We start from the raw sequence: 24,728 nt of genomic DNA on the forward strand, positions 1-24,728 counted from the left end.
CCAGATCCGCGACAGGGTTCCCTTTGTCCTCACTTTCCACCCCATCAGCCTCCATATCCAAAGGATCATCCTCCGCCATTTCCGCCACATCCAACGTAATGCCACTACCAAAGGCATCTTCCCCTCCCTTCCCCTGTCAGCATTCTGAAGGGATCGTTCTCTCCGCAACACCCTGGTCCACTCCTCCATTACCCCCACCACCTCGTCTCCTTCCCACGGCACCTTCCCCTGCAAGCGCAGGAGGTGTAATACCTGCCCATTCTCACTCCTCACTATCCAAGGTCCAAACACTCCTTTCAGGTGAAGCAGTGATTTACTTGTACTTCTTTCAATGTAGTATACTGCATTTTGCTGCTCACAATATGGTCTCCTCTATATTGGGGAGACCAAACGGAGACTGGATTACCACTTTGCGGAACGCCTCCACTCAGTCTGAAAGCATGACCCTGAGTTTCCGGTTGCTTGCCATTTCAACACCCCCCTGCTCTCATGCTCACATCTCTGTCCTGGGATTGCTGCAGTGTTCCAGTGAACATCAACGCAAGCTCGAGGAACAGCATCTCATTTACCGAATAGGCACGCTACAGCCTTATGGACTGAACATTGAGTTCAATAATTTCAGAGTATGACGGGCCCTCCATTTTACTTTTATCTTTAGTTATTTTTTCTTTTTTCTTTTCTTTTTTGTGTTTATTTTGTTTTAGTTTGTTCTGTTTGTTTCTACTGAGCCTACCCACTGTTTTTGTTTTCATGTTTTTGCTTGTGGCTGTTCAGTTTTCAGTCCATTAATACCCTATCTGTACTAATGCTTTGTCTTTCAACACACCATTAACATATTTTTTGCCTTTGCTCCATGACCTTCTGGTCAGCTATTCTGTGACCTTGTCCTATCAATACCTTTTCTTTTGTTATCTCTTACCCCACCCCAGCTTTACTTGCTTAAAAGCTTTTACATTTCTTATATCTGCCAGTTCTGAAGAAGGGTCATTGACCTGAAACGTTAACTCTGCTTCTCTTTCCACAGATGCTGCCAGACCTGCTGAGTTTTTCCAGCACTTTCTGTTTTTATTTCAGATTTCCAGCATCCGCAGTATTTTGCTTTTACCTTGAATGCCTACCCACCATGGACTGTTCATTAATTTCACCTGGAGAGTCATCGAGTGGCATCTGACTATTCAACTCTGGGACACCTCACCGATCCAGGAAAATACTACCAGAAGTTACAACCCAGTTATTTTATTATTCCTAAGAAACTGTTCTAAAGTCAATGGTCTGAAATTTATCAGCCCCTCGACGCTGTGGCAAGGAGGCTAGTAAAATGCTAGTGGGAGCAGCCCACCTCAACCCACAATGCCAAGAAGGCCCCGCTGGATATTAATGGCAGCAGCAAGGCGTTGCTGCGCCACCCTCCACCACCCAGCCCCCCAACCCGGTGGCAGCAGGGTCATCATTAAAATATTGAAATGAGTTAAATTAAAATGCAGATTAATCTACCTGCCGCTGCTGGCTGTCCCACACTGATTTTATGGTCAACTGGCTATTACCCGCACGCCTTCGGAACTCCATTGGAGTTCTGAAGCGAGACACTGGTGGGGAGGGGGGAGGAATAAAATTATGAGGGTGGGAGAGGGGGGAGCGGGGAAAACAATTCCTATTGGTTGTGGGGATGGTGGAAAGGGGTTGAGAGTCAAAGATACTGAGGTTCGGGGGGGAAAAGTTCAGAATTTCATATTGTGTATTTTTGGGGGAATAGATCAATTTATGTGTTTAGGGCTCAGTGGGGGGTTGGATAGGGGATTCAATGTTAAATTAAAAGTTTATTAAATTTGTTACTCACCCCAGCATCTTTAAATTTGTTAGTACATCCAGAAGGGCTTGAAGCCCTTTAAAAATGGTGCCGGTGCCTGCGTAGTGGTGCCAGACGCCATTGCGGGGGAAGCGGCGGCTGCCCCCTCTACGTCATCGGGAGCAGCCGCTCCACCCCTTCCATTTAAATGAGACCCCGCACATAATATCGCGAGAGCTCTGCGGCAGCACTTCTGTGTCGGAAGGCCGCCGACTTCACAGCGCGCCGCTACAGAAAGTGGCGCGCTGATAAAATTCAGCCCAATATTTCTGTTTTCCCCTGTTAACCCTTGATAATTGAATGGGTGTGCATGAGGGTCAGGAAGTTTAAGGAGTTATAAAAGCTTTTCATACATATAGATTCATCTCATTATCGTTTAAAACTTGGTTTGTTAATAGTTAATTTTGTTGTTGTTAAAAGAAACCTGGTTTGGCATGCTTTATTCTGGGGATAAATAAAATGATTAATTTGGCTATTTTTCCGGTAAGTGGGAAACTTTACTAATATGCTAATATGGGCAGCACAGTGGCGCAGTGGTTAGCACCGCAGCCTCACAGCTCCAGCGACCTGGGTTCAATTCTGGGTACTGCCTGTGTGGAGTTTGCAAGTTCTCCCTGTGACTGCGTGGGTTTTCGCTGGGTGCTCCGGTTTCCTCCCACATGCCAAAGATTTGCAGGTTGATTGGTAAATTGGCCATTATAAAATTGCCCCTAGTATAGGAATTGAGGGAAGGTGGGGATGTGGTAGGAATATGGGATTAATGTAGGATTAGTATAAATGGGTGGTTGATAGTCGGTACAGACTTGGTGGGCCAAAGGGCCTGTTTCAGTGCTGTATCTCTAAATAAATAAATGCTGCAGTGCATTACTCCTGCCTTGGATCTAACAGTGTATAGGGCACAATTTCAAAATTTGCAGATGGCACAAAACCTGGAAGTATAGTGAACTAGTAATAGACTTCAAAAGGCTATAGAGGGGCTGGTGGAATGGGCAGACACATGGCAGATGGAATTTAAAGCAGCGAAGTGATATATTTTGGTAGGAAGAATGAGGAGAGGCAATATAAACTAAAGGGCACAATTCTAAAGGGGGTGCAGGAACAGAGACACCTATGGTATATGTGCACATATTGTTGAAGGTTACAGGACGGGGTGAGAAAGTGGTTAAAAAGGCATAAGGAAGTTATGATGAATGTTTATGAAACACTGGTTCAGCCTTAACTGGAGGATCATGTGCAGTTCTGTTCACAACACTTTAGGAAGGATGTGAATGCTTTAGAGAGCATTTATGAGAATGATTCCAGGGATGAGGGATTTCAGTTATCTGGAAAGACTGGAGAAGCTGGGGTTATTCTTAAATAGAAGGTTGAGAGGAGATTTGATAGAGATGTTCAAAATGATGAGGGGTCTAGACAGAGTAGATAGAGAGGAACTGTCCCCATTGGCAGAAGGGTTGAGAACCAGAGTACACAGATTTAAGGTGATTGGCAAAAGAACCGAAGGCAATATGAGGAATAGACTTTTTGGGCAGCGAGTGGTTTTGATCTGGAATGCACTGCCTGAGAGAGTGGCAGCAACAGATTCAATCATGGCTTTCAAAAGGGAATTGGTTAAGCACCTGAAGGAAAAAACATTGGAGGGCTACACGGTAACGGTGGGGGAATGGGACAAGATAAATTGCTCTTGCAGAGAGCTGGCATGGGCTCAATGGCCTCCTTCTGTGTTATAGTCATTCTATGATTCTATGATAAGGTTAAAAGGAGATTGGATAGTGGTGTGCAAAATCATGAGTTTTGATGAAGTAAATCATAAATTTCCACTGGTTGGTGAGTCAATACTGGAGGACATACATTTAAGATTATTACCTAAAGAAGAAAGAATGAGGCTTGGAGATTTTTTTTTTACATCATTGGTATGGACTAGGATTAAGTGGATCCCTCTTTCAGATATCCAACACAGGTGCGATGGGCCAAATAGGCTCCTTCTATGCCTTCGTACCAGGAGTCTATCCAGCCTCTTCAGTGTGAATTTTAAGTCTGAAGTCTAACATTTGTCATAGTTGCCATATAATTACATTGAAGTTGGGAAAAATACAAATGCCTTACTGTAATTCAAACTTTGGTACAGTACAGTCTACAGTTCAGATGACAAGAGTATTATGAAACATATTCAGTTCAAAAACAATTTTAAATGTCTCGGTATAACAGAGTATCATTAAACAAAATTTAGCAAAATTTTAATTTTAAATTGAAATTGCACAACACACGAATGAAAAATAGCACTAGCCTAAAGGTTAATAAAAAGTCCGTAATTCAAGCTCTGATAAAACCTAATTCATCATCTTTATTAAATAAAAACATAAAATTCTGGAAATACTCAGCAAGTCAGGAGATCTGTGGAGATAAAAACAGAGTTAACATTAACATTCCGATGAATTGTCATCAATCTGAAAAGTTAACTATTTTATTTCTTCACCACAGATGCTGGCTGACTTGCTGAGTCGTTCCAGAATTTTATATTTCTATTTCAGACTTTCAGCATCCGCAGTACCTTGCTTTAGTCATCTTCCTGGAGCAGGATCTGAAGACAGAAACATTTTTCAAAACTTTCTTATTATCTGTCCTGCATCAGAATGTTTATAGCTTCTTTTAAGATATCTTGTGTGATTTTCAAATTCTGTCTAAAGTTTCTCTGATATGTACAGCTTGACACCTTAAAAAGCAGAGTGGACAGGACTGCAACTGATCTGGAAACTATAAGAGGCCAAGTAACAAATCTGAAACGACAAAACATGGACAAATCCAACAAGTAAGAGTTTTATCACTGTCATGATCTATTTATTTTTGCATTGAAACATGGGCCTGAATTTTATTCAGGCGCTGCGGTGTGTGGCGGCGCCATTTGAACTCGGTGGCGTGCCCACATTACGCCCGGGGGCTCATTTGTATCACTGTGACACGCTGTTCCCCCATATTATGTGGGGAGAGGCAGGACATCTGGTGCAGTGAGGGACTTTTTGACAGCTGTGCAGCGGATGCTGGGGCCCTATTTAAAGTACCCCAGCACCTGCTTCCTGACTGCTGTCAAAGAAGTACTTACCTCACTGTTGAAGAATGTGCTGCTGTCCATCTGGCGGCAAAGCAGAAAGTTAACCCTGCTTCTTCCTCCACAGATGCTGCCTGACCTGCTGAATTTCCTCAGCACTTTCTGCTTTGCTGCCACATACTTACCCTGCTGTGTCCCAGTGTTCTGCGATCCTCTTCTTCCATTCAAGCGTTACATTGCTTCCTGTAGGCATGCCGCACCTGGGTGAATAATCTTAATTTTGCACATTCCAGGATGTGAGACTTAAATGTACCACAAAAGGCAAATACACAACAGAAATAAAACCATAATTGAAGAATATTTACATACTATGGGCTTCTAATCATCTGACTGAAAAGCCGCAGACTAATATGCATTAGGAATCTGTATTCATTTCTCTGCTAACTGTTATGTGAAATATATGTAACAACAATTAAATAATCTTTATTAAAAACAGGAAAATATGTTCATATTCTAGCTGCATTGCTAACTAGAAATATTACACCAATAAATATGATCACCTGCTGCAGAAGCAAAGTGCTCGTGAACATGCGTTGATGTGTAATAGTTGAAAAACCATGACAACAGCACAGATTTCCTCACCAGTCCTGCATTGGTTTTCAAACATGTGCAAGACAAACCTTGCAGCCAGAAGTTACAGCAATTACACGGTGGATTCACCTTTGCATTTAAAGGACCACAACAGAGGCCGAGGATGGCAGAGGGGTGCTCTAGAGTGGCCCCATAGTGGAGCGAAGCCTCCCAGGTCAGACACCTCCAGGCTGTGCGGGCAAGGCAGGAGGTCCTTTTCACCAATGATGGTCAGTAAAATGAAAGCCCATGGGATACAGGGGAATGTGGCAGGTTGGATCCAGAATTAGCTAAGGGACAGGAAACAAAGGGTAGTATTCAACGGATGTTTTTGTGAATGGAACGCTGTTTCCAGTGGCATTCCACTGGGCTCAGTTGCTGTTTGTGGTATATATTAATGATTTAGACTTAAATGTTGGAGGCATTATTGGGAAATTTGCTGATGACACAAAAATTGGCTGTGTAGTTGATAGTGAAGAGGATAGCCATAGACTCCAGAAAGATATCAATGGTTTGGTTGAGTGGGCGGAAAAGTGGCAAATGGAATTCAATCCAGAAGAGTGTGAGGTAATGCATTTGGGGAGGGCAAATAAAGCGAGGGAGTACACAATAAATGGGAGGATATTGAGAGGGGTAGAAGAAGTGAGAGACCTTGGAGTGCATGTCCACAGGTGCCTGAAGGTGGCAGGACAGGTAGATGGAGTGGTGAAGAAGGTATATGGAATGCTTTCCTTTATTGGCCGAAGTATAGAATTCAAAAGCAGGGATGTAATGCTGGAACTGTATAAAATGCTGGTTAGGCCACAGCTGGAGTATTGCGTACAGTTCATCAACTTTGCTTCCAATTTCCACCCTTCTCTCAACTTTACATGGTCCATCTCCGACACTTCTCTTCCCTTCCTCGACTTCTTTGTCTCCATCTCTGGTGATAGGCTGTCCACTAATACTCATTATAAGCCCACCAAATCCCATGGCTACCTTGACTACACCTTTTCACACCCTGCTACCTGTAAGGTCTCCATTCCATTCTCCCAGTTTCTCCATCTCCGACGCATCTGTTCTGATGATGCAACCTTCCACAATAGTGCTTCTGAGATGTCTTCCTTTTTCCTCAACTGAGGATTCCCCCCCCGCTGTGGTTGACAGGGCCCTCAACCATGTCCGACCCATTTCCCGCACTTCTGCGCTCACCCCTTCCTGCCCCTCCCATAACCGCGACAGGGTTCTCACTTTCCACCCCACCAGCCTAAACATCCAAAGGATTATCCTCTGCTATTTCCACCACCTCCAGCATGATGCCACTACCATACGCATCTTCCCCTCCCCTCCCCTGTCAGCATTCCGAAGGGATCGTTCCCTTCGTGACACCCTGGTCCATTCCTCCATGACCCCCGACACCTCGCCCCTTCCCACGGCACCTTCCATGCAATTGCAGGAGATGTAATACCTGCCCTTTTATCTCCTGTCTCCTCACCATCCAAGGCGCCAAACAATCTTTCCAGGTGAAGCAGTGATTTACTTGTACTTCTTTCAATTTAGCATACTGTATTTGCTGCTCACAGTGCGGTCTCCTCTACATTAGGGAGACCAAACGCAGATAGGGTGACCGCTTTGCGGAGCACCTCTGCTCAGTCTGCAAGCATGACCCCGAGCTTCCGGTTTCTTGCCATTTCAATTCAGCACCCTGTTCTCACACCCACATTTCTGTCCTTGCTCTGCTGCAGTGTCCCTAGCCAAGCTGTTCCAGTATAGCTACAACACTGGCATCTACCTGGCAATGTGGAAAATTGCCCAGGAATGTCCTGTACACAAAAAGCAGGACAGGTCCAACCCGGCCAATTATCGCCCCATCAGGCTACCCTCAATCATCGGTAAAGTGATGGAAGGTGTAGTCGATAGTGCCATCAAGCGGCACTTGCTTAGCAACATCCTGCTCAGTGACGCTCAGTTTGTGTTCTGCCAGGACCACTCAGCTGCTGACCTCATTCCAGCCTTGGTTCAAACATGGACAAAAGAGCTGAACTCAAGAGATGAGGTGAGAGTGACTTCCCTTGAAATCAAGGCAGCATTTGACCAAGTGTGGCATCAAGGAGCCCTAACAAAACTGGAGTCAATAGGAATCGGGGAAAACTCTCTGCCAGTTGGAGTCATACCTAGCGCAAAGGAAGTTGGTTGTGGTTGTTGGTGGTCAATCATCTCAGCTCCAGGACATCACTGCAGGAGTTCCTCAGGGTAGTGTCCTAGGCCCAACCATCTTCAGCTGCTTCATCAATGACCTTCCTTCAATCATAAGGTCAGAAGTGGGGAAGTTGGCTGATGATTGCACAACGTTCAGCACCATTCACGACTCCTCAGGTACTGAAGTAGTCAGTGTAGAAATGCAGCAAGACCTGGACAATATCCAGGCTTGGGCTGATAAGTGGCAAGTAACATTCATGCCACACAAGTGCTAGGCAAGGCAATGACCATCTCCAACAAGAGAGAATCTAACCATCTCCCTTTGACATTCAATGGCATTATGATTACTGAATCTCCCACTATCAACATCCTGGGGGTTACCATTGACCAGAAACTGAACTGGAGTAGCCATATAAATACCGTGGTTACAAGAGCAGGTCAGAGGCTAGGAATCCTGTGGCGAGTAACTCACCTCCTGATTCCCCAAAGCCTGTCCACCATCTACAAGGCACAAGTCAGGAGTGTGATGGAATACTCTCCACTTGCCTGGATGGGTGCAGCTCCAAATACACTCAAGAAGCTCGACACCATCCAGGACAAAGCAGCCCGCTTGATTGGCACCCCATATACAAACATTCCTTCCCTCCACCACCGATGCACAGTGGCAGCAGTGTGTTACATCTGCAAGATGCACTGCAGCAAGGCACCGAGGCTCCTTAGACAGAACCAAATCTGCGACCTCTACCACCTAGAAGGACAAGGGCAGCAGATTCATGGGAACACCACCACCTGCAAGTTCCCCTCCAAGGCACACACCATCCTGACTTGGAACTATATCGCTGTTCCTTCACTGTTGCTGGGTCAAAATCCTGGAACTCCCTTCCTAACAGGACCCTTTGGTGAACCTACCCCACATGGACTACAGCGGTTCAAGAAGGCAGCTCACCACCACCTTCTCAAGGGCAATTAGGATGGGCAATAAATGCTGGCCAAGCCTGCGAAGCCCACATCCCATGAACAAATAACAAATAAAAAAAATCTATGCAAGCTCGAGGAACAGCACCTCATTTTCCGATTAGGCACTCTACAGCCTTCTGGACTCAACTTAGAGTTCAATAATTTCAGAGCATGACTGGCCTTTTTTATCATTATTTTATTTTATTTTATTTCATTTTTTTACCAAGTGCCTGCCTTAAACTTGGTTTTTCATGTTTGTGCTTTTGGACAGAGCTGTCTATTATTCTGTCATTAACACTCGCTCCGGACTAATGCTTTGTCTTTCACCACACCAATAGCACTCCCTTTGTCCCATGACATCTTTGTCATTTCATCCCTCCTACCCTCTGCCCTATCACACACCATCTGTTTTTTTTCTCTTCTGCCCCCCACCCCTGCTTTGCTTGCTTAAAACCTGTTACATTTCTAACCTTTGCCAGTTCTGATGAAAGGTCACAGACCTGAAACGTTAACTCTGCTTCTCTCTCCACAGATGCTGCCAGACCTGCTGAGCATTTCCAGCATTTTCTGTTTTTATTTCAGATTTCCAGCATCCACAGTATTTTGCTTTTATTTTAGTCCTTAAAACCTATCTTGGACTAAGCTTTCAGTTACCCTTCCTAATCTCTCATTTCGTGGCCATGTATGATTGAACACACCTATTTGTAAGCTTCTCAGGACATTCTTCATGAAAAATATGTTATATAAATGCAAGTTGGTTTTGTTAACCTATGATGCTATTTCAATATACATCCATAACCACCATTACCTGAGTAGAGTAACTGTAAAAGTTGACTCTAAATAAGAGACAAAGTGAATAATAAAACTGATATCTCTACCAAAGTGGGAGACATTTACTTCATTTTTTCATATTATATAGTATGGAAGATTATTATTTACTGATATTGCTCACTGGATGTTAATACAGCTAGTAGATTACTATTCTACATTCTCTTATCACTGTACTTAATTGCTGAGGGGTTGATTTTATTCATTACAATCAACAATTGTTCCCTGAACACTGACAGCAATGACAACCTGATGTCAGCTCATACTCTCTGCTATGTTTTTGGTTTTCACACTGAGTATTTTTCGTGAGGTTAGCATCAGAGGTCATTCCTGAAAGCAGGTCTTTGTTCTCTCCAAACAAAAAACCTACCCAATTAATTTTAGTGAATCCCGGAGTCAAAAAGAACACCCTTGTAAATGTATTTTGGCTTACTGGATATGCCACATGCTGCTATGTAGTTTCCTTGACTTTGGAAAATGAAAGAATAAACATGTTCTCAGACTATGAAATAAATAACAGTTGTAAAAACAAACAATAAGCTTTTAGTAATTATTTATTACTCTTTAGGATATATAAAACAACAAAGTTGCTTCTCTTGTGCTAACACATATTGTAAAACTCAACTTGAAATAAATAGGGAAGGTTAGGGAGTTTTCAGTTTTATTTCTCAGTAAAATAAAGAAAGCCTAACGCTTGGTAAGTGTATTGCCTGCCTTATGGTATCCAGTGAATGTTTTTGCCAAGACAACATCAGGTGAGTGGTTGAAAGTGATTATGTAGGTCACACTTCACAATTGTTTAATATAACTTGCAGATTAATGAATGCTAAAGAGGAAAACAAAGTACTTGAGGAAAAACTCAAAGCTGTGACTGAAACAATATTGAATGCTGAGGAACAAGTGGCAAGGATGGAGAAGACACTGAAAAATGAAGAGAACATTGTAAAGGTGAGGAAATTCTAGGTAATTTTAAGATAAAATCAAAAGTTTATAGTTTAGGCTTTTTAACTTGTCAGTTTTTTTTACATTTTGTTCGTATAGCTATCTATTTAAATAAAAGCTTTGAGAGTGGCTGTTACAGTCCTGATGGCACATCTTGTATAAAACTACCAACAAATCACATTGAAAAATCGTAACAAAAATATGCAAAAACTTAAAGAAATCTAGTTACCTTCTGCTGATTTCTGTTATCTTGAGAGAACCTGGAGAGGCTTTTGACACAACACGAAGAGGAGCCCAGCAGCTGCCCCAAGCAATCCCTTTGTAATAAAGGTTAATATATCATTTGCTTTCTTAATTGCTTGCTGGAATGGTAATAACAATTTGATAGTGACAATAGATTTTGTAATGCAAACTCCCTACTGGGTTTTATGGTAAGAGAAATAATGGAACAGGTGCAGAAGCTCTTGGAGCAGGGGAGGTATTGGCTAGATATCACAATTCATGTTGGAATTAACAATGTAGGAAAGAAACGGGTTCCAGGAGTTATTAAGTAGAATAAGAAACAGAACCTCAAAGTCATTCATCTCAGAATTACTACAATCTCCACATGCTAAACATTATAGGAACAGCCAGATTAGGCAGGTAAAAACTTCAGTAGGGAAAGATTCAGATTAAGAGGATACAGGCTATATCTGAATAGAGTTGAGGCCAGTATTTTCAGGGAGATTAATTACAGCTGTAGAGGAGCATTTAAACTAATAGGGCAGGGGTGAGGAGCATCAAGGAACCCGAAACTGCAGTCTGTGCAAAAACCCTTCAGTGGATGGAGTTATGCTTACCTGAAAGCTGTGCTTGTGGGACGGTAAACGTCACAGGCTCAGTACACTGCCTCACTAGTTCTTCAGGGATGGGTCAACAGCCCAATCATCTTCAGGTGCTTCATCATTGACCTGCCCAACATCATGAACTCAGCAATTGAGCTATTTACTGATGACTTTACAGTGTTCAGCTCCATTCTCAAATGAAGAAGAAGCTCGGTTCATACAGCAAGATTTGAACTGCATCCAGGCTTGGGCTACAAGTGTCTGGTATCATTTGTGCCACTTAAGTGCCAGACAATGACCATCTCCAAAAAGAAAAGGCCCAGCTACCTCCACCTGACCAACAGCACTGCCATTGCTGTTCCCTACTTTGAACATCCTGGGAGGGTGGGGGGGGGGCCGCCTTGATCAGAAGTATAACCGAAGCAACCATATCATTACCATGGCTAATAGAGGCTGGATGCTTTGCAATGAATGACATGCATCCTAACTCCTTAAAGCCACTGTACCATCTATAAGGCTCAAATGTGATGGAATACCTGGATGGGTGCAGCTGCAACAACATTCTTGAAGCTCAATACCATCCAAGGCATGCAATTCATTTAGTCAGTACTCCGGCCACTTTCTATATCCACCAGCTCTGCCACTGGTGCACAGTAGCTGCAGAATGTATGATCTACAGGATGCACTGCAGTATGGTTAATTTGACAGCACCTTCCCTGTAATCTCTACAATCAAGAAGGACAAGGGCAGGAATATCTGGGAACCCCATTACTACAAGTTCCCATCCAAGCCACACATCATCTTGATTTAGAAATATACCACTGCTTCCTTAACGTGGCTGGGTCAAAACGTTGAATTCCCTACTAAGGACTGCAGTGATTTAAGGAGAATGCCCACAATCACCTTCACAAGACAACTAGTAATGGGTACTAAAGACACAGCATTGCTTAGTGTCCAATAACAAAAGAAAACTGAAATATGGCTGCAGCTGGGCCAGAATTGGGAATTAAATATTCCTGGGTATAAAATTTTAAGGAAGGAAAAGGAAAGGAGGGAGGAGTAAAATCATAGACATTATCGTAGCTCTGGAGCATGAAGATTTATCTACAGAAGTGAGATTTGGATTGAGTTGGAGAATAACAAAGGGATTGGTCATATCATTGAAGAGTAGGAAGAAAACTGAAGATGAAATTCATAGACAAATTAGAGTGGCATGCAATATTATTTATTTTCAGTATGTGCAAGGTCACAATTGTCACCAATCCCTAATTACTCTGACGTTGTGGTGGTCATGGGCTGCCTTCTTGCACTGTAGCAATTGTTACTGCTTGATAGGTCACATCAAAGTGCATTAAGAGTCAATCACATCTAGTCATATTAGTGTTGTAAAATCCAGCATAATGTTTAAGACTGTTTATATTTGGTTAGTGTAGTGAATCATTCTGCAAATGTCAATAGATAATATCTGTTCTTTCGTATCAATAGTTTAATTTTTAATCAATAGGAACTTGAGGATCAGATGAAGTACCTGAAAGACCAGAAATTTAGGAAGAGTGAGGAGCTATACTCCCTGAAAGATACTGTGAGAAGAATTGAAAACCAAATCTCAGGAAATAAGGCAACACTCCGCAACCTCAATAGTCAAATTGACAAACTTGACCATGAAGGTATCAAGCAGCAGGAAGTAATTTACAGCCAGGTGAAAATAGGAATATTGTTATCCTTGTTGCTTTGCTGTATTGCTTTACTGATGACAAATATTTCTACCACATGTTATGTTATAAATGTTTTCATGTAATAATTAGTCAGTAATGAATACTTGTATTTGTCACAAACATTAAAATGAACTCACTTTACAGTTTAGACAAATAGTCCTACATAATTCATTTGGAATTTAAAAAACATTTCTATAGTAGTTGGAAAGATCTGCAATTGAAAATTCTAATTGACACCCTAACCAATTGATATTCAAAAATAAAACATGTGCAACATATATGATTTTAGTGTGCAGTATAAAGTGCTTAGGAAATAGATGACAGGCAAAAATAATTGGAAAGAGAACATAGACCAGTGGAATGCTACAATTTATTTTATACAATGAGAGGTATTTATACTAGTTGTGCCTCATGGGTGATAGTTTATTGCTCCAGTAATCCATGGCTGAAACTATGTTATCGCAATCTGAGAATAATCTGCCTCCATTATTTTCACCAAAATGAACTCTAATATCTGTTTGAAGAAATAGTAAAGTTATTTCAAAATTAAATGCTTTTGCAATAAGAGCTGAGTTTCAAAAATAAAATATTATTACACAGCAGCATGATTTACTTGCATCTAAAGTTTTCATAAGCTCCATTTAGTTTGTAATACTTCTTGGTGAACTTTGTATTCATCATGGTGAAGTTGTCAGGACTTGAAAATAGAATGCATTCCTGTTTGGGTCATCCAGTGCCTGTGTCGAGTACTGTTGCTTGAATTGACATGGTTAAATGCAGAACAAACTCCCTGTACTCTGCCCAGCAATATGCAAAGCCCCAATCTGAGAAGAATACCCTCCCACTGCACCGTTGTGCCATTTTTTCCATTTCCTTTGTCAACAATCCTGTGACCCCTTGAGCAAAATTGCCAATTAGAGCCAAATTGGGGACATTTTCTATTGTAACAACAACAACCTACATTTCTATAGTTCATTTAACATAGTAAAATGTCCCAAGGCACTTAACAAGAGCAATATCAATAAAAACATTTTTGATACCGTGCCACAGGAGTTATCAGGACAGATGACCAACAGCTTGATCAAAGAGGTGGATTTAAGGAGCATCTTAAAACAGAAAGAGACAGAGGCAGAAACATTAAGGAAGGGAATTCCAGAGTCCAGGGCCAAGGCAGCTGAAAGCACGGTCACTAATGTTGGAGCAATTAAAATCAGGGATGCGCAAGATGCCAGAATTGGAGGAACGTAACGATCTCAAAGGTTTGTGGGACTAGAAGAGGCCACAGAAATAGGGAGGGCTGAGGCCATAGAGGGATTTGAAGACAAGGATGAAGATTTTTTTAAATGAGGCATTGCTGGATGGGGAGCCAGTAAAACAACATTTTGTTTTTGAAACTCAGCTCCTATTGCCAAAGCAATCACAGAGGTAATGGATGTATGAGATTTGGAGAGAGTTTAGATACAGGCACCAGAGTTTTGGATGAGCACAAGTTTATATGCGGTGGACGATGGGAAGCAGCTACGACAACATAATCAAGTCTAGAGGTAACAAAAACATGGATGAGTGTTTCAGCAGCAGATAAGCTGAGGCAGAATTGGAGTCAGGCAATGTTACAGAGGTGGAAATAGGTAGCCTTGTGATGGTGCGAAATGAAAACAGAAAGTGCTGGAAATACTCAGCAGGTCTGGCAGCATCTGTAGACAGAGAAACAGAGTCAATGGGCTGGATTTTGTTCCCAGCTTGACATTGGGTTCTGTGGCGTGGGGGACCTGAGAATCGGAACGGCAGCAGCCCACCATGGAACCGGTCGCTGGGATTGCCGGGCCCGCTGTTCCCGGCGGCTCCATGGCAGGCTGATGCCATTCCGATTCTCCGGCATTAAATCTTTGCATTAATTAAAATGTAATCCGTGGTGATCTTACCTTCAGTTCCCGATCTTCAGCGCAATGTACGGCACTCTTGCGCCTTACTTTCTCGTCGAGGGAAAGCTGGAGCCACCGAAGTGGGGAAGGGATCAACTCTGCACTATGTAGTGTATGGTGGGGTGGGGGAATGGGTCAATTCTGCATTATGTTGTGTATGGTGGGTGGGGGGAGGGGTCAATTCTGCATTCTGTTGTGTTCTTTGCAGGGCTGGCAGCCTTTTAAAAATGGTGCCAGCACCTGCTCCTTCATCAGGTGATACTGTGAATGGTGTCGCCAAAGCTGCCCCCACCTTGTGATTGGGGGTGGGGGGGGGGGTCTACCGTGCGCAATCCAGTGGCCACCGGATGCAGGATCGCAATTGCAGGGGGCCGGTGCGTGGCAGCTGCCATTATCTTGACCCGCCGCCTGAGGTGCTGGCAGGAGAACAAGATCCAGCCCAATGTTTCAGGTCTGTGATCTTTCATTTGAACTGGATGCCTGGCAAGCAGTGTAACAAACCTGGGATAGTGGAGGGGTTCAAGGAGGTGATAGTGAGATAGAGCTGAGTGTCGTCAGCGTACATGTGGAACCTGATGTGTTTTCGTATGATATCGCCAAATGGCTGCATCTAAATGATAAATAGAAGGGGGCCAAGGATTGAACCTTTGGGGGATTCCAGACGTAACACTGCAAGGGAGGGAAGAGAAGCCGTTGCAGGTGATTCTGTGGCTGCGATTTTTTAAATTATTATTTGATACTGGGATGTGGGGGTCGTTGACTAGGCCAGAATTTGTTTCCCATCCTTAATTGCCCTTGAGAATGAGGTGGTGAGCTGCCTTCTTGAACTGTTGCAGTCTATTTGGTGGTAGGTACAACCACAGTGCTGTTAGGAAGGGAGTTCCAGGATTTTGACCCAGTGACAGTGAAGGAACAGCAGTATAGTTCCAAGTCAGGATGGTGTGTGGTTTGAAGGGGAACTTGCAGGTGGTGATGTTCCCATGCAGCTGCTGCCCTTGTCCTTCTAGGTAGTCGAGGTCGCAGGTTTGGAAAGTGCTGCCTAAGGAACCTTGGTGCGTTGCTGCAGTGCATCTTGTAGACAGTACACACTGCTGCCACTGTGTGTCAGTGGTGGAGGGAGTGAATGTTTGTAGATGGGGTGCCAATCATGCGGGCTGCTTTGTCCTGGACTTTTAAAAAATTCATTCTAGGGATGTGGACGTCGCTAGCCATGCTAGCATTTATTGCCCATCCCTAATTGCCCTTGAGAAGGTGGTGGTGAGCTGCCTTCTTGAATAGTGTTGTGCTTCTTGAGTGTTGTTGGAGCTGCACCCATGCAGGCAAGTGGAGAGTACTCCAGCACATTCCTGACTTGTGCCTTGTAGATGGTGGACAGGCTTTGGGGAGTCAGGAGGTGAGTTACTCGCCACAGGATTCCTAGCCTTTCACCTGCTCTTGCAGCCATGGTATTTATATGGCTACTATAGTTCAGTTTCTGGTCAATGGTAACCCCCAGGATGTTGATCATGGGGGATTCAGCGATTGTAATGCCGTTCAATGTCAAAGGGAGATGGTTAGATTCTCTCTTGTTGGAGATGGTCATTGCCTGGCACTTGTGTGGCGCGAATGTTACTTGCCACTTATCAACCCAGGCCTCGATATTGTCCAGGTCTTGCTACATTTCTACAAGGACTGCTTCATTATCTGAGGAGGCGTGAATGGTGCTGCATATTGTGCAATCATCAGCGAACATCCTCACTTCTCATCTTATGATTGAAGGAAGGTCATTGATGAAGCAGCTGAAGATGGTTGGGTTGGGACACTACCATCAGGAATGCCTGCAGTGATATCCTGGAGCTGAGATGATTGACCTCCAACAACCAGAACCATCTTCCTATGCGCTAGATATAACTCCAACCAGCGGAAAGTTTTCCCCCTGATTCCCATTGACTCCAGTCTAGCTAGGGTTCCTTGATGCCATACTTGGTCAAATGCTGTGTTGATGTCAAGGGCAGTTACTCTCACCTCACCTCTTTTTTCCATGTTTGAACGAAGGCTGTAATGAAGTCAGAAGCTGAGTGGCCCTGGTGGAACCCAAACTGAGCAGGTTATTGCTAAGCAAGTGCCACCTGATAACACTGTTGATGACACCTTCCATCACTTTACTGATGATTGAGAGTAGACTGATGGGGCGGTAATTGGCCGGGTTGGACTTGTCCTGCTTTTTTTGTGCACAGGACATACCTAGGCAATTTTCCACATTGCCGAGTAGATGCCAGTGTTGTAGCTGTACTGGCACAGCTTGGCTCGGGGTACGGCAAGTTCTGGAGCATAGGTTTACAGTACTATTGCCAGAATGTTGTTGGGGCCCATAGCCTTTGCCGTATCCAGCGCCTTCAGTCATTTCTTGATTACACACGGAGTGAATCGAATTGGCTGAAGACTGGTATCTGTGATGCTGGGGACTTCAGGAGGAGATCGAGATCGACCATCCACTTGGCATTTCTGGCTGAAGATTGTTTCAAATGCTTCAGCCTTACCTTTTGCACTGATGTGCTGGGCTCCCCCATCATTGAGGGTGGGGATATTTGTGGAGCCACCTCCTCCAGTTAGTTGTTTAATTGTCAACCACCATTCATGACTGGATGTGACAGGACTACAGAGCTTAGATCTGATCCGTTGGTTATGGCGTCGCTTAGCTCTGTCTATCGCATGCTGCTTATGCTGTTTGGCATGCAAGTAGTCCTGGGTTGTAGCTTCACCAGGTTGACACCTCATTTTGAGGTATGCCTGGTGCTGCTCCTGGCATGCCCTCCTGCACTCTTCATTGAACCAGGGTTAATCCCCCAGCTTGATGATAATGGTAGAGTGGGGGATATGCCGGGTTGTCAAAGGTTACAGATTGTGGTTCAGTACAATTCTGCTCCTGCTGATGGCCCGCAGCATCTCATGGCTGTCCAGTTTTGCATTTCTAGATCTGTTCGAAATCTATAGTGTGGTGATAGTGCCACACAACACGATAGAGGTTAGCCTCAATGTGAAGATGGGACCTTGTCTCCACAAGGACTGTGCGGTGGTCACTCCTACCAATACTGTCATGGACAGATGCATCTGCAGCAGGCAGATTGGTGAGGACGTGGTCAAGTATATTTTTCCCTCTTGTTGATTCCCTCACCCGCTGCCGTAAACTCAGTCTAGCAGTTATGCCCTTTAGGACTCAGCCAACTCCGTCAGTAGTGGTGCTACCGAGCCACTCTTGGTGATGGACATTGAAGTCCCCCAGCCAGAGTATATTCTGCGCCCTTGCCACCCTCAGTGCTTCCTGCAAGTGGTGTTCAACATGGAGGAGTACTGACTCATCAGCTGAGGGGGGGTGGGGGGCAGTAGATGGTAATCAACAGGAGGTTTCCTTGCCCATGTTTGACCTGATGCCATGAGACTTCATGGGGTCTGGAATTGATGTTGAGGACTCCCAGGCCAACTCCCTCCCGACTGTATACCACTGTATCACCACCTCTGCTGGTCTGTCCTGCCGGTGGGACAGACTAGCTTTTAATTCCAGATTTATTCATTAAATTCAAATTCCACTCTCTCCCATGGTGGGATTCAAGCCCATGTCCCCAGAGCAAGACCCTGGGTCTCTCTGGGTTACTAGTCCAGTGACAATAGCACAATGCCACTGCCTCCCATTCATAAGAATGAAACCAAGCTAGGGCTATTTCACCCAGCTGGACGACAGAGAGGAGGATGGAATAGTCAACTATGTCGAAGGCTGCAGATAGGTCAAGAAGGATGAGAAGGGATAGTTTAGCATGGTTACAGTCACAAAGAAAGGACATACCCAGGGATGGTGATGGCAGTGTCTGGGACATTGTAAGACATGATTCAGTGAGTATGACTCTGTCAGGCTGTTGTTTGACTAGTCTGTGGGACAGCTGTCCTATTTCAGTACTTTGGCCAGGCTAGAAACTTGATTCAAACATGAAATTGTTGGAGAAATGGGCACGGACTTGGGAAGTGACAACACATTCAAGTACTTTGGAGAGGAAAAGGAAGTTGGAAATGGGGCGGTAATTTGCTGTAAGAGCTGTCAAGAGTAGGTTTTGTGAGTAGAGGGGTGATGACAGCAGATTTGTAGTGTGGGGTTGTGGGGGAAGCAATACCTTAGTAGACGGAACCATTAACAATATCAGCAAACAAGGGACCCAGGAAGGAACTTGAGTGGTCAACAGTTTTGTCGGATTAGGATTGAGGTAGTGGGAGGTGGGTCTCATAGACAAGATGAGATTGGAGACAGCCTTGCAGCATTGCAGGAATTGGATAGAACCTCAAGAAAGACATGATTTCAGAGATTAGGCATCTGGTAGCATTTGGGAAATTTGTCCCAAAGGGTCATGGGGAGAGAGGGAAGCAGCAGAGGCAGCTAAACAACTGAACTCAATCTTATTGACAAGAAGTCCATGAGCATCCAGTACTTCTTGTCAGAGGTGAGAGTAGAGGAGGCAGTGGGGAGTGGTTCAAGAAGACAGTTTGTGGTTGAGAAAAGAAGGCAGGGATTATCTTTTCATTCTTGAATAATCTTTGAATAGTGAGAAGTTTTAGCAGTGGAGAGTATAACCCAATAATACTTTATTTCATGGTCCTTATTTTTATTTTTCGGGAATATGCAGTTTGCCTTTAAGGCTTGCAAAGGATCAGTATTGCTTTAAGAAACAGCAAGCCTCAGGAGTTATAGCAAGGTGCATTTTCATTGCCGTTAGAAACAGCCATTTGGAGACTGCGATTCAAAGGATGCATTCTCGTTACCATAGAGACAGCCACTGGGAGTGAGAATTAAGTGATACATTTGTTACAATTCAATTTTGAACTGGCTTTTTAGTTGAAGACAGTTTCTTCTAATAGAACACAGACAGAGGACGCAGCTGTGATGACAGCACCTGGAAAAAGAGCACTCAACTATTTAAACTGAAGGAAGAGGATTTTAGTCTGTTTAATTATTATCTCTCAAAATTCTAAAAAAAATCAAGCCAAAGCAGAGATCTCTGGTAATTTAAACCGAAGGAAGGGAAGTTAGACTGTGACAATCTTTTATCCTTCAAAAACTCTAAAGTCAGCTTAATTCTATTGAAAGTGTTTGCAAGTCACAGTGGCGGCACAGTGGCGCAGTGGTTAGCACCGCAGCCTCACAGCTCCAGCGACCCGGGTTCAATTCTGGGTACTGCCTGTGTGGAGTTTGCAAGTTCTCCCTGTGTCTGCGTGGGTTTTCTCCGGGTGCTCTGGTTTCCTCCCACAAGCCAAAAAGACTTGTAGGTTGGTAGGTAAATTGGCCATTATAAATTGCCACTAGTATAGGTAGGTGGTAGGGAAATATAGGGACAGGTGGGGATGTGGTAGGACTATGGAATTAGTGTAGGATTAGTATAAATGGGTGGTTGATGGTCGGCACAGACTCGGTGGGCCGAAGGGCCTGTTTCAGTGCTGTATCTCTAAAAAAAAAAGTCATCAATTGTTGAAATTTGCTGGAGAAGGAAAGCATCACCTACTGCTGAAGTTAGTCTACATACTGTTCTACTTTGGAAGGACCTTTTTTCCCACATCGGACGACTGTGAGGACTTCAAGCAACATTGGACTAAATTTGCAAGGACTGTAATTTTTTCTATTTTAAATGTTGATTATATCTTCTTAGTGTTTAAGAATTTTGTTCTTCTAATTGAAGAGTTAATTTGTTGATTTAAAGACACCTGGTTTGGTTAGCCTCATTCGGGGGTTAATAGATAGTACAGATAGGCTGGGACTTTCTTTAATTTGGAAAGTTTTAAATGATATGTTAGGCGATCTGTGGATGGATGGGATTGAATTATCAGTGCGTTTCTCCCACGACAATCAGAATCGTATATTTTGATTGGGGGCTTTGACTGGAGCGGTCAGTCGTAACATATTTTAAGTGTTACTTTTGGTGAAAAGGTTGCTGTTTGGATGAAGGAATTTCGTGGTAGAGTGATTTAGAACATTGCATTTTGATCCCTGGGATCAGGGTTGAAATTCAGGCCAGACAGATGGTGTGAATGTATTCTTTCCCTTACTTTATCGCAGAGTAGTAAGAGGTACACCTTGCTTGCAGTCTATACATTACTTGATGTCGACTTTGCTTGATGCCAATAAGAAAGGCAGAAAGGTGTTCCATTCCACACCAGTAACATTCTCACAAATCTTTTTGTGTAAAAGTTCACATAAAGATTGCATTTAATCTTTTTTTTTTGTTACCAAAGGTGCAAATAGGACAAGTGATTCATCACATATCTCTGGCTGCCACATAGACCATTTTGAAATTAATTCAAAGGCTGCCCTCAAATTCTAGGAACGTTTATGCCTTAAAACAGAATGTCTGTTTAGTAGAGAAAAAATACATAAAGCTTGACTGGTCAATGAAATATATCTTTTCTGTTGATAGGATTTTCAAATCCAGCAGCTTGAGCGAAGGTTGGCTAAGTTAGAAGGAAATGTGAACAGTAATGAAAATGAGATGCTTGGGGATAAGGCAGCAGAACTCTCAAAAAACCTGGAAGAGAAGAAAAGCACAGTGAACCTATTGAATGCACAGCTTAAGAAACTCCAGGTAATTAATCTGCACTTGTTCATTATAAGCCATTTTGTCAACTTTAACTTGAATAACTTCTTTCAATGTTTTACCTTGCAGATTTTGATCTTGTTCCTATTTTCAGATTCTAAGTAGTGCTATTTTCAATAAATTGCACCTTGATTATGTTTCTTCATTAGCATTTTTAGTGACTTGGCAAACATAGATAAGTAATGCAATATAGTCAAATATAGATTTAAATACACATGAAATGTAACTCAGACTGTGCTGAACACCTTGTTAATGTTCTTAGAATGTTTAGTAAGAAAGAAATGGTTTAAACCATAACTTCAAATTGCATCATTCTAAAAACTGGTTTGGAACAATTACTGAATGAACATATGAAGTTGAAAATAAGAAGGCCAATAAAGTAACCTTGGTTAATGGCTGTATCACCATAATTAAGTTTTTTTTAATTCATTCATGGATGGGGATGTCACTGACAAGACCAGCATTTATTACCCTTCCCTAATTGCCCTTGAGAACGTAGTGGTCAGCCACTTTCTTAACCACTGAAATCCATGTGATGAAGGTAGTCCCACTCCCTGTTAGGGAGGGAATCCCAGGATTTTGACCTAGCAATGATGAAGAAATGGCGATATATTTCCAAGTCAGGATGGTGGGTGACTTGGAGGGGAACTTGGAGCTGTTACCTGGTGTTCTCATGCGCCTGCTGCCTTTCTAGATGGTAGAGGTTGCGGGTTTAGGAGGTGCTGTCGAAGAATCATAGAATCGTAGAAAGTTTAAGGCACAGAAAGAGGCCACTTGGCCCATTGTGTCTGTGTCGACCGATAAACGATCCACCCATTCTAATCCTACCATCCAGCATTTGGTCCGTTACCCTGCAGATTATGGCATGTGAGGTGCATATCCAGACTCCTTTTGAATGAGTTGAGGGTTTCTGCCTCAACTACCCTTTCAGGCAGTGAGTTCCAGACTTCCACCACCCTCTGGGTGAAAAAGTTTTTCCTCATCTCCCCTCTAATTTTTCTACCACTCACTTTAAATCTATGCTTCCTCATCAGTGGCCTCTCTGCTAAGGTGAGTAGACCCTTCACCTCCACTCTATCCAGGCCCCTCAACATTTTGTACATTTCAATCAGATCTCCCCTCAGTCTTCTCTGTTCCAAGGAGAACAACCCCAGCCTATGCAATCTTTCCTCATAGCTGCATTTTTCCAGTCTTGGCAACATCTTCGTAAATCTCCTCTGTACCCTCTCTAGTGCAATTACATCCTTTTTGTAATGAAGTGACCAGAACTGCACACAATACTCAAGTTGTGGCCTAACTAATGAGTTCTACAGTTCCAGAATAATCTCCCTGCTCTTATATTCTATAACTCGGCTAATAAAGGAAAGAATTCCATATGCCTTCTTAACCACCTTATCGATCTGTCCTGCTACCTTCAGGGATCTGTGGACATTCACTCCAAGGTCCCTCACTTCCTCTACACTTCTCAGTATTTTCCCATTAATCGTATATTCCTTTGCTTTGTTTGACCTCCCCATGTGCATCACCTCACACTTCTCCAGGTTGAATTTCATTTGCCACTTTTCTGCCCAGCTGACCAGACCATCAATATCTTCCTGCAGCCTGCAGCTATCCTCCTCACTATCTACCACACGGTCAATCTTTGTGTCATCTGAAAACTTCTTGATCATGCCTCCTACATATACATCCAAATTGTTAATATATACCACAAAAAGCAGGGGACCCAGTACTGAGCCCTGCGGAATGCCACTGGAAACACCTCTCCAGTCTCTAAAACATCTGTCAACAATTACCCTTTGTTTCCTGCCACTGAGCCAATTTTGTATCCACCTTGCTGCACTGGGCGGCGCAGTGGTTAGCACCGCAGCCTCACAGCTCCAGCGACCTGGGTTCGGTTCTGGGTACTGCCTGTGAGGAGTTTGCAAGTTCTCCCTGTAACCGCATGGGTTTCTGCCGGGTGCTCCGGTTTCCTCCCACAGCCAAACACTTGCAGGTTGATAGGTAAATTGGCCATTGTAAATTGCCCTAGTGTAGGTAGGTGGTAGGAGAATTGAGGGAAGGTGGGGATGCGGTAGGGAACATGGGATTAATGTAGGATTAGTATAAATGGGTGGTTGATGGTTGGCACAGACTCAGCGGGCCGAAGGGCTTTTTTCAGTGCTGTATCTCTCTATGACATTTCCCTGGATCCATGGAATTTTATTTTTTTAACCAGTCTTCCATGTGGGACCTTGTCAAAAGCCTTGCTAAAATCCATGTAGACCACATCAACTGCACGACCTTCATCTATCTTCCTTGTTACTTCTTCAAAAAATTCTATCAAGCTGGTCAAACAAGATTTTCCCTTAGCAAATCCATGCTGACTATCTTTGATTAACCTGTGCCTTTCTAAGTGACAGTTTATCCTGTCTCTCAGAATAGATTTTATAAATTGCTCACTTCTGAGGTTAGACTGACTGGCTAATCTCCCCTTTGAATGCCCCCCACTGTTCTGACACTGATTTACTTTCAAGTAGCTGTTTCCAGTCCACTTTCGCTAAATCGTTCCTCAGTTTAGTAAAATTGGCCTTGCCCCAATTGAGAAGTCTAACTCCTGTTCTATCTCTGTCCTTTTCCATAATTATGTTAAAACTGACTGAATTATGATCACTACCACCAAAATGCTCTCCCACTGCCACTCCTTCCACCTGCCTATCATCATTATTCGGTCTATCCTTCGCTCCCTTCTTAAACAGAGGTACAACATTAGCAGTCCTCCAATCCTCCAACACCACCTGTATCCAGTGAAGACTGGAAAATGATGGTCAGACCTTCTGCTATTTCCTTTCTTGCTTCTTTTAACAGCCTAGGGTACATTTCATCCGGCCCTGGTGATTTATCAACGTTCAAGGATGTTAATCCCATTAATACTTCCTTTCTCCCTATGTTTATCACATCCAATACTTCACACTCCTCCTCCTTAACTACAATATCTGCATCTTCCCCCTCTTTTGGGAAGACGGACGCAACATATTCATTAAGAACCATACCAACATCTTCCGCCCCTACATAGGTTACCTTTTTGGTCTCTTATGGGCCCTACTCTCTCCTCAGTTATCCTCTTACTCTTAATAAAGCATCTTTGGGTTCACCTTGATTTTGCTTGCCAATATTCTTTCATGCCCTCTCTTTGCTTTCCTAATTTCCTTTTTGATTTCACCCCTCCACTTTCTGTACTCCTCTCGGCTTTCTGTAG

The 24,728-nt window shown here is 43.4% G+C and overlaps 1 protein-coding gene across 1 annotated transcript in view; it reads left to right on the forward strand.

Moving 5' to 3' along the window:
* Positions 1–24,728, forward strand: part of ccdc39 (coiled-coil domain 39 molecular ruler complex subunit) — a 147,544-nt gene that overhangs the window by 63,181 nt on the left and 59,635 nt on the right. Inside the window, exons 8-11 of the mRNA XM_068041499.1 lie at positions 4,549–4,652; positions 10,298–10,430; positions 12,753–12,947; positions 21,317–21,481. Coding sequence (XP_067897600.1) covers positions 4,549–4,652; positions 10,298–10,430; positions 12,753–12,947; positions 21,317–21,481 — 597 coding nt within the window. The remainder of the gene's footprint in view (positions 1–4,548; positions 4,653–10,297; positions 10,431–12,752; positions 12,948–21,316; positions 21,482–24,728) is intronic.

This window comes from Heterodontus francisci, chromosome 11 (assembly GCF_036365525.1).
Source record: "Heterodontus francisci isolate sHetFra1 chromosome 11, sHetFra1.hap1, whole genome shotgun sequence".
Taxonomy (NCBI): Eukaryota; Metazoa; Chordata; class Chondrichthyes; order Heterodontiformes; family Heterodontidae; genus Heterodontus; species Heterodontus francisci.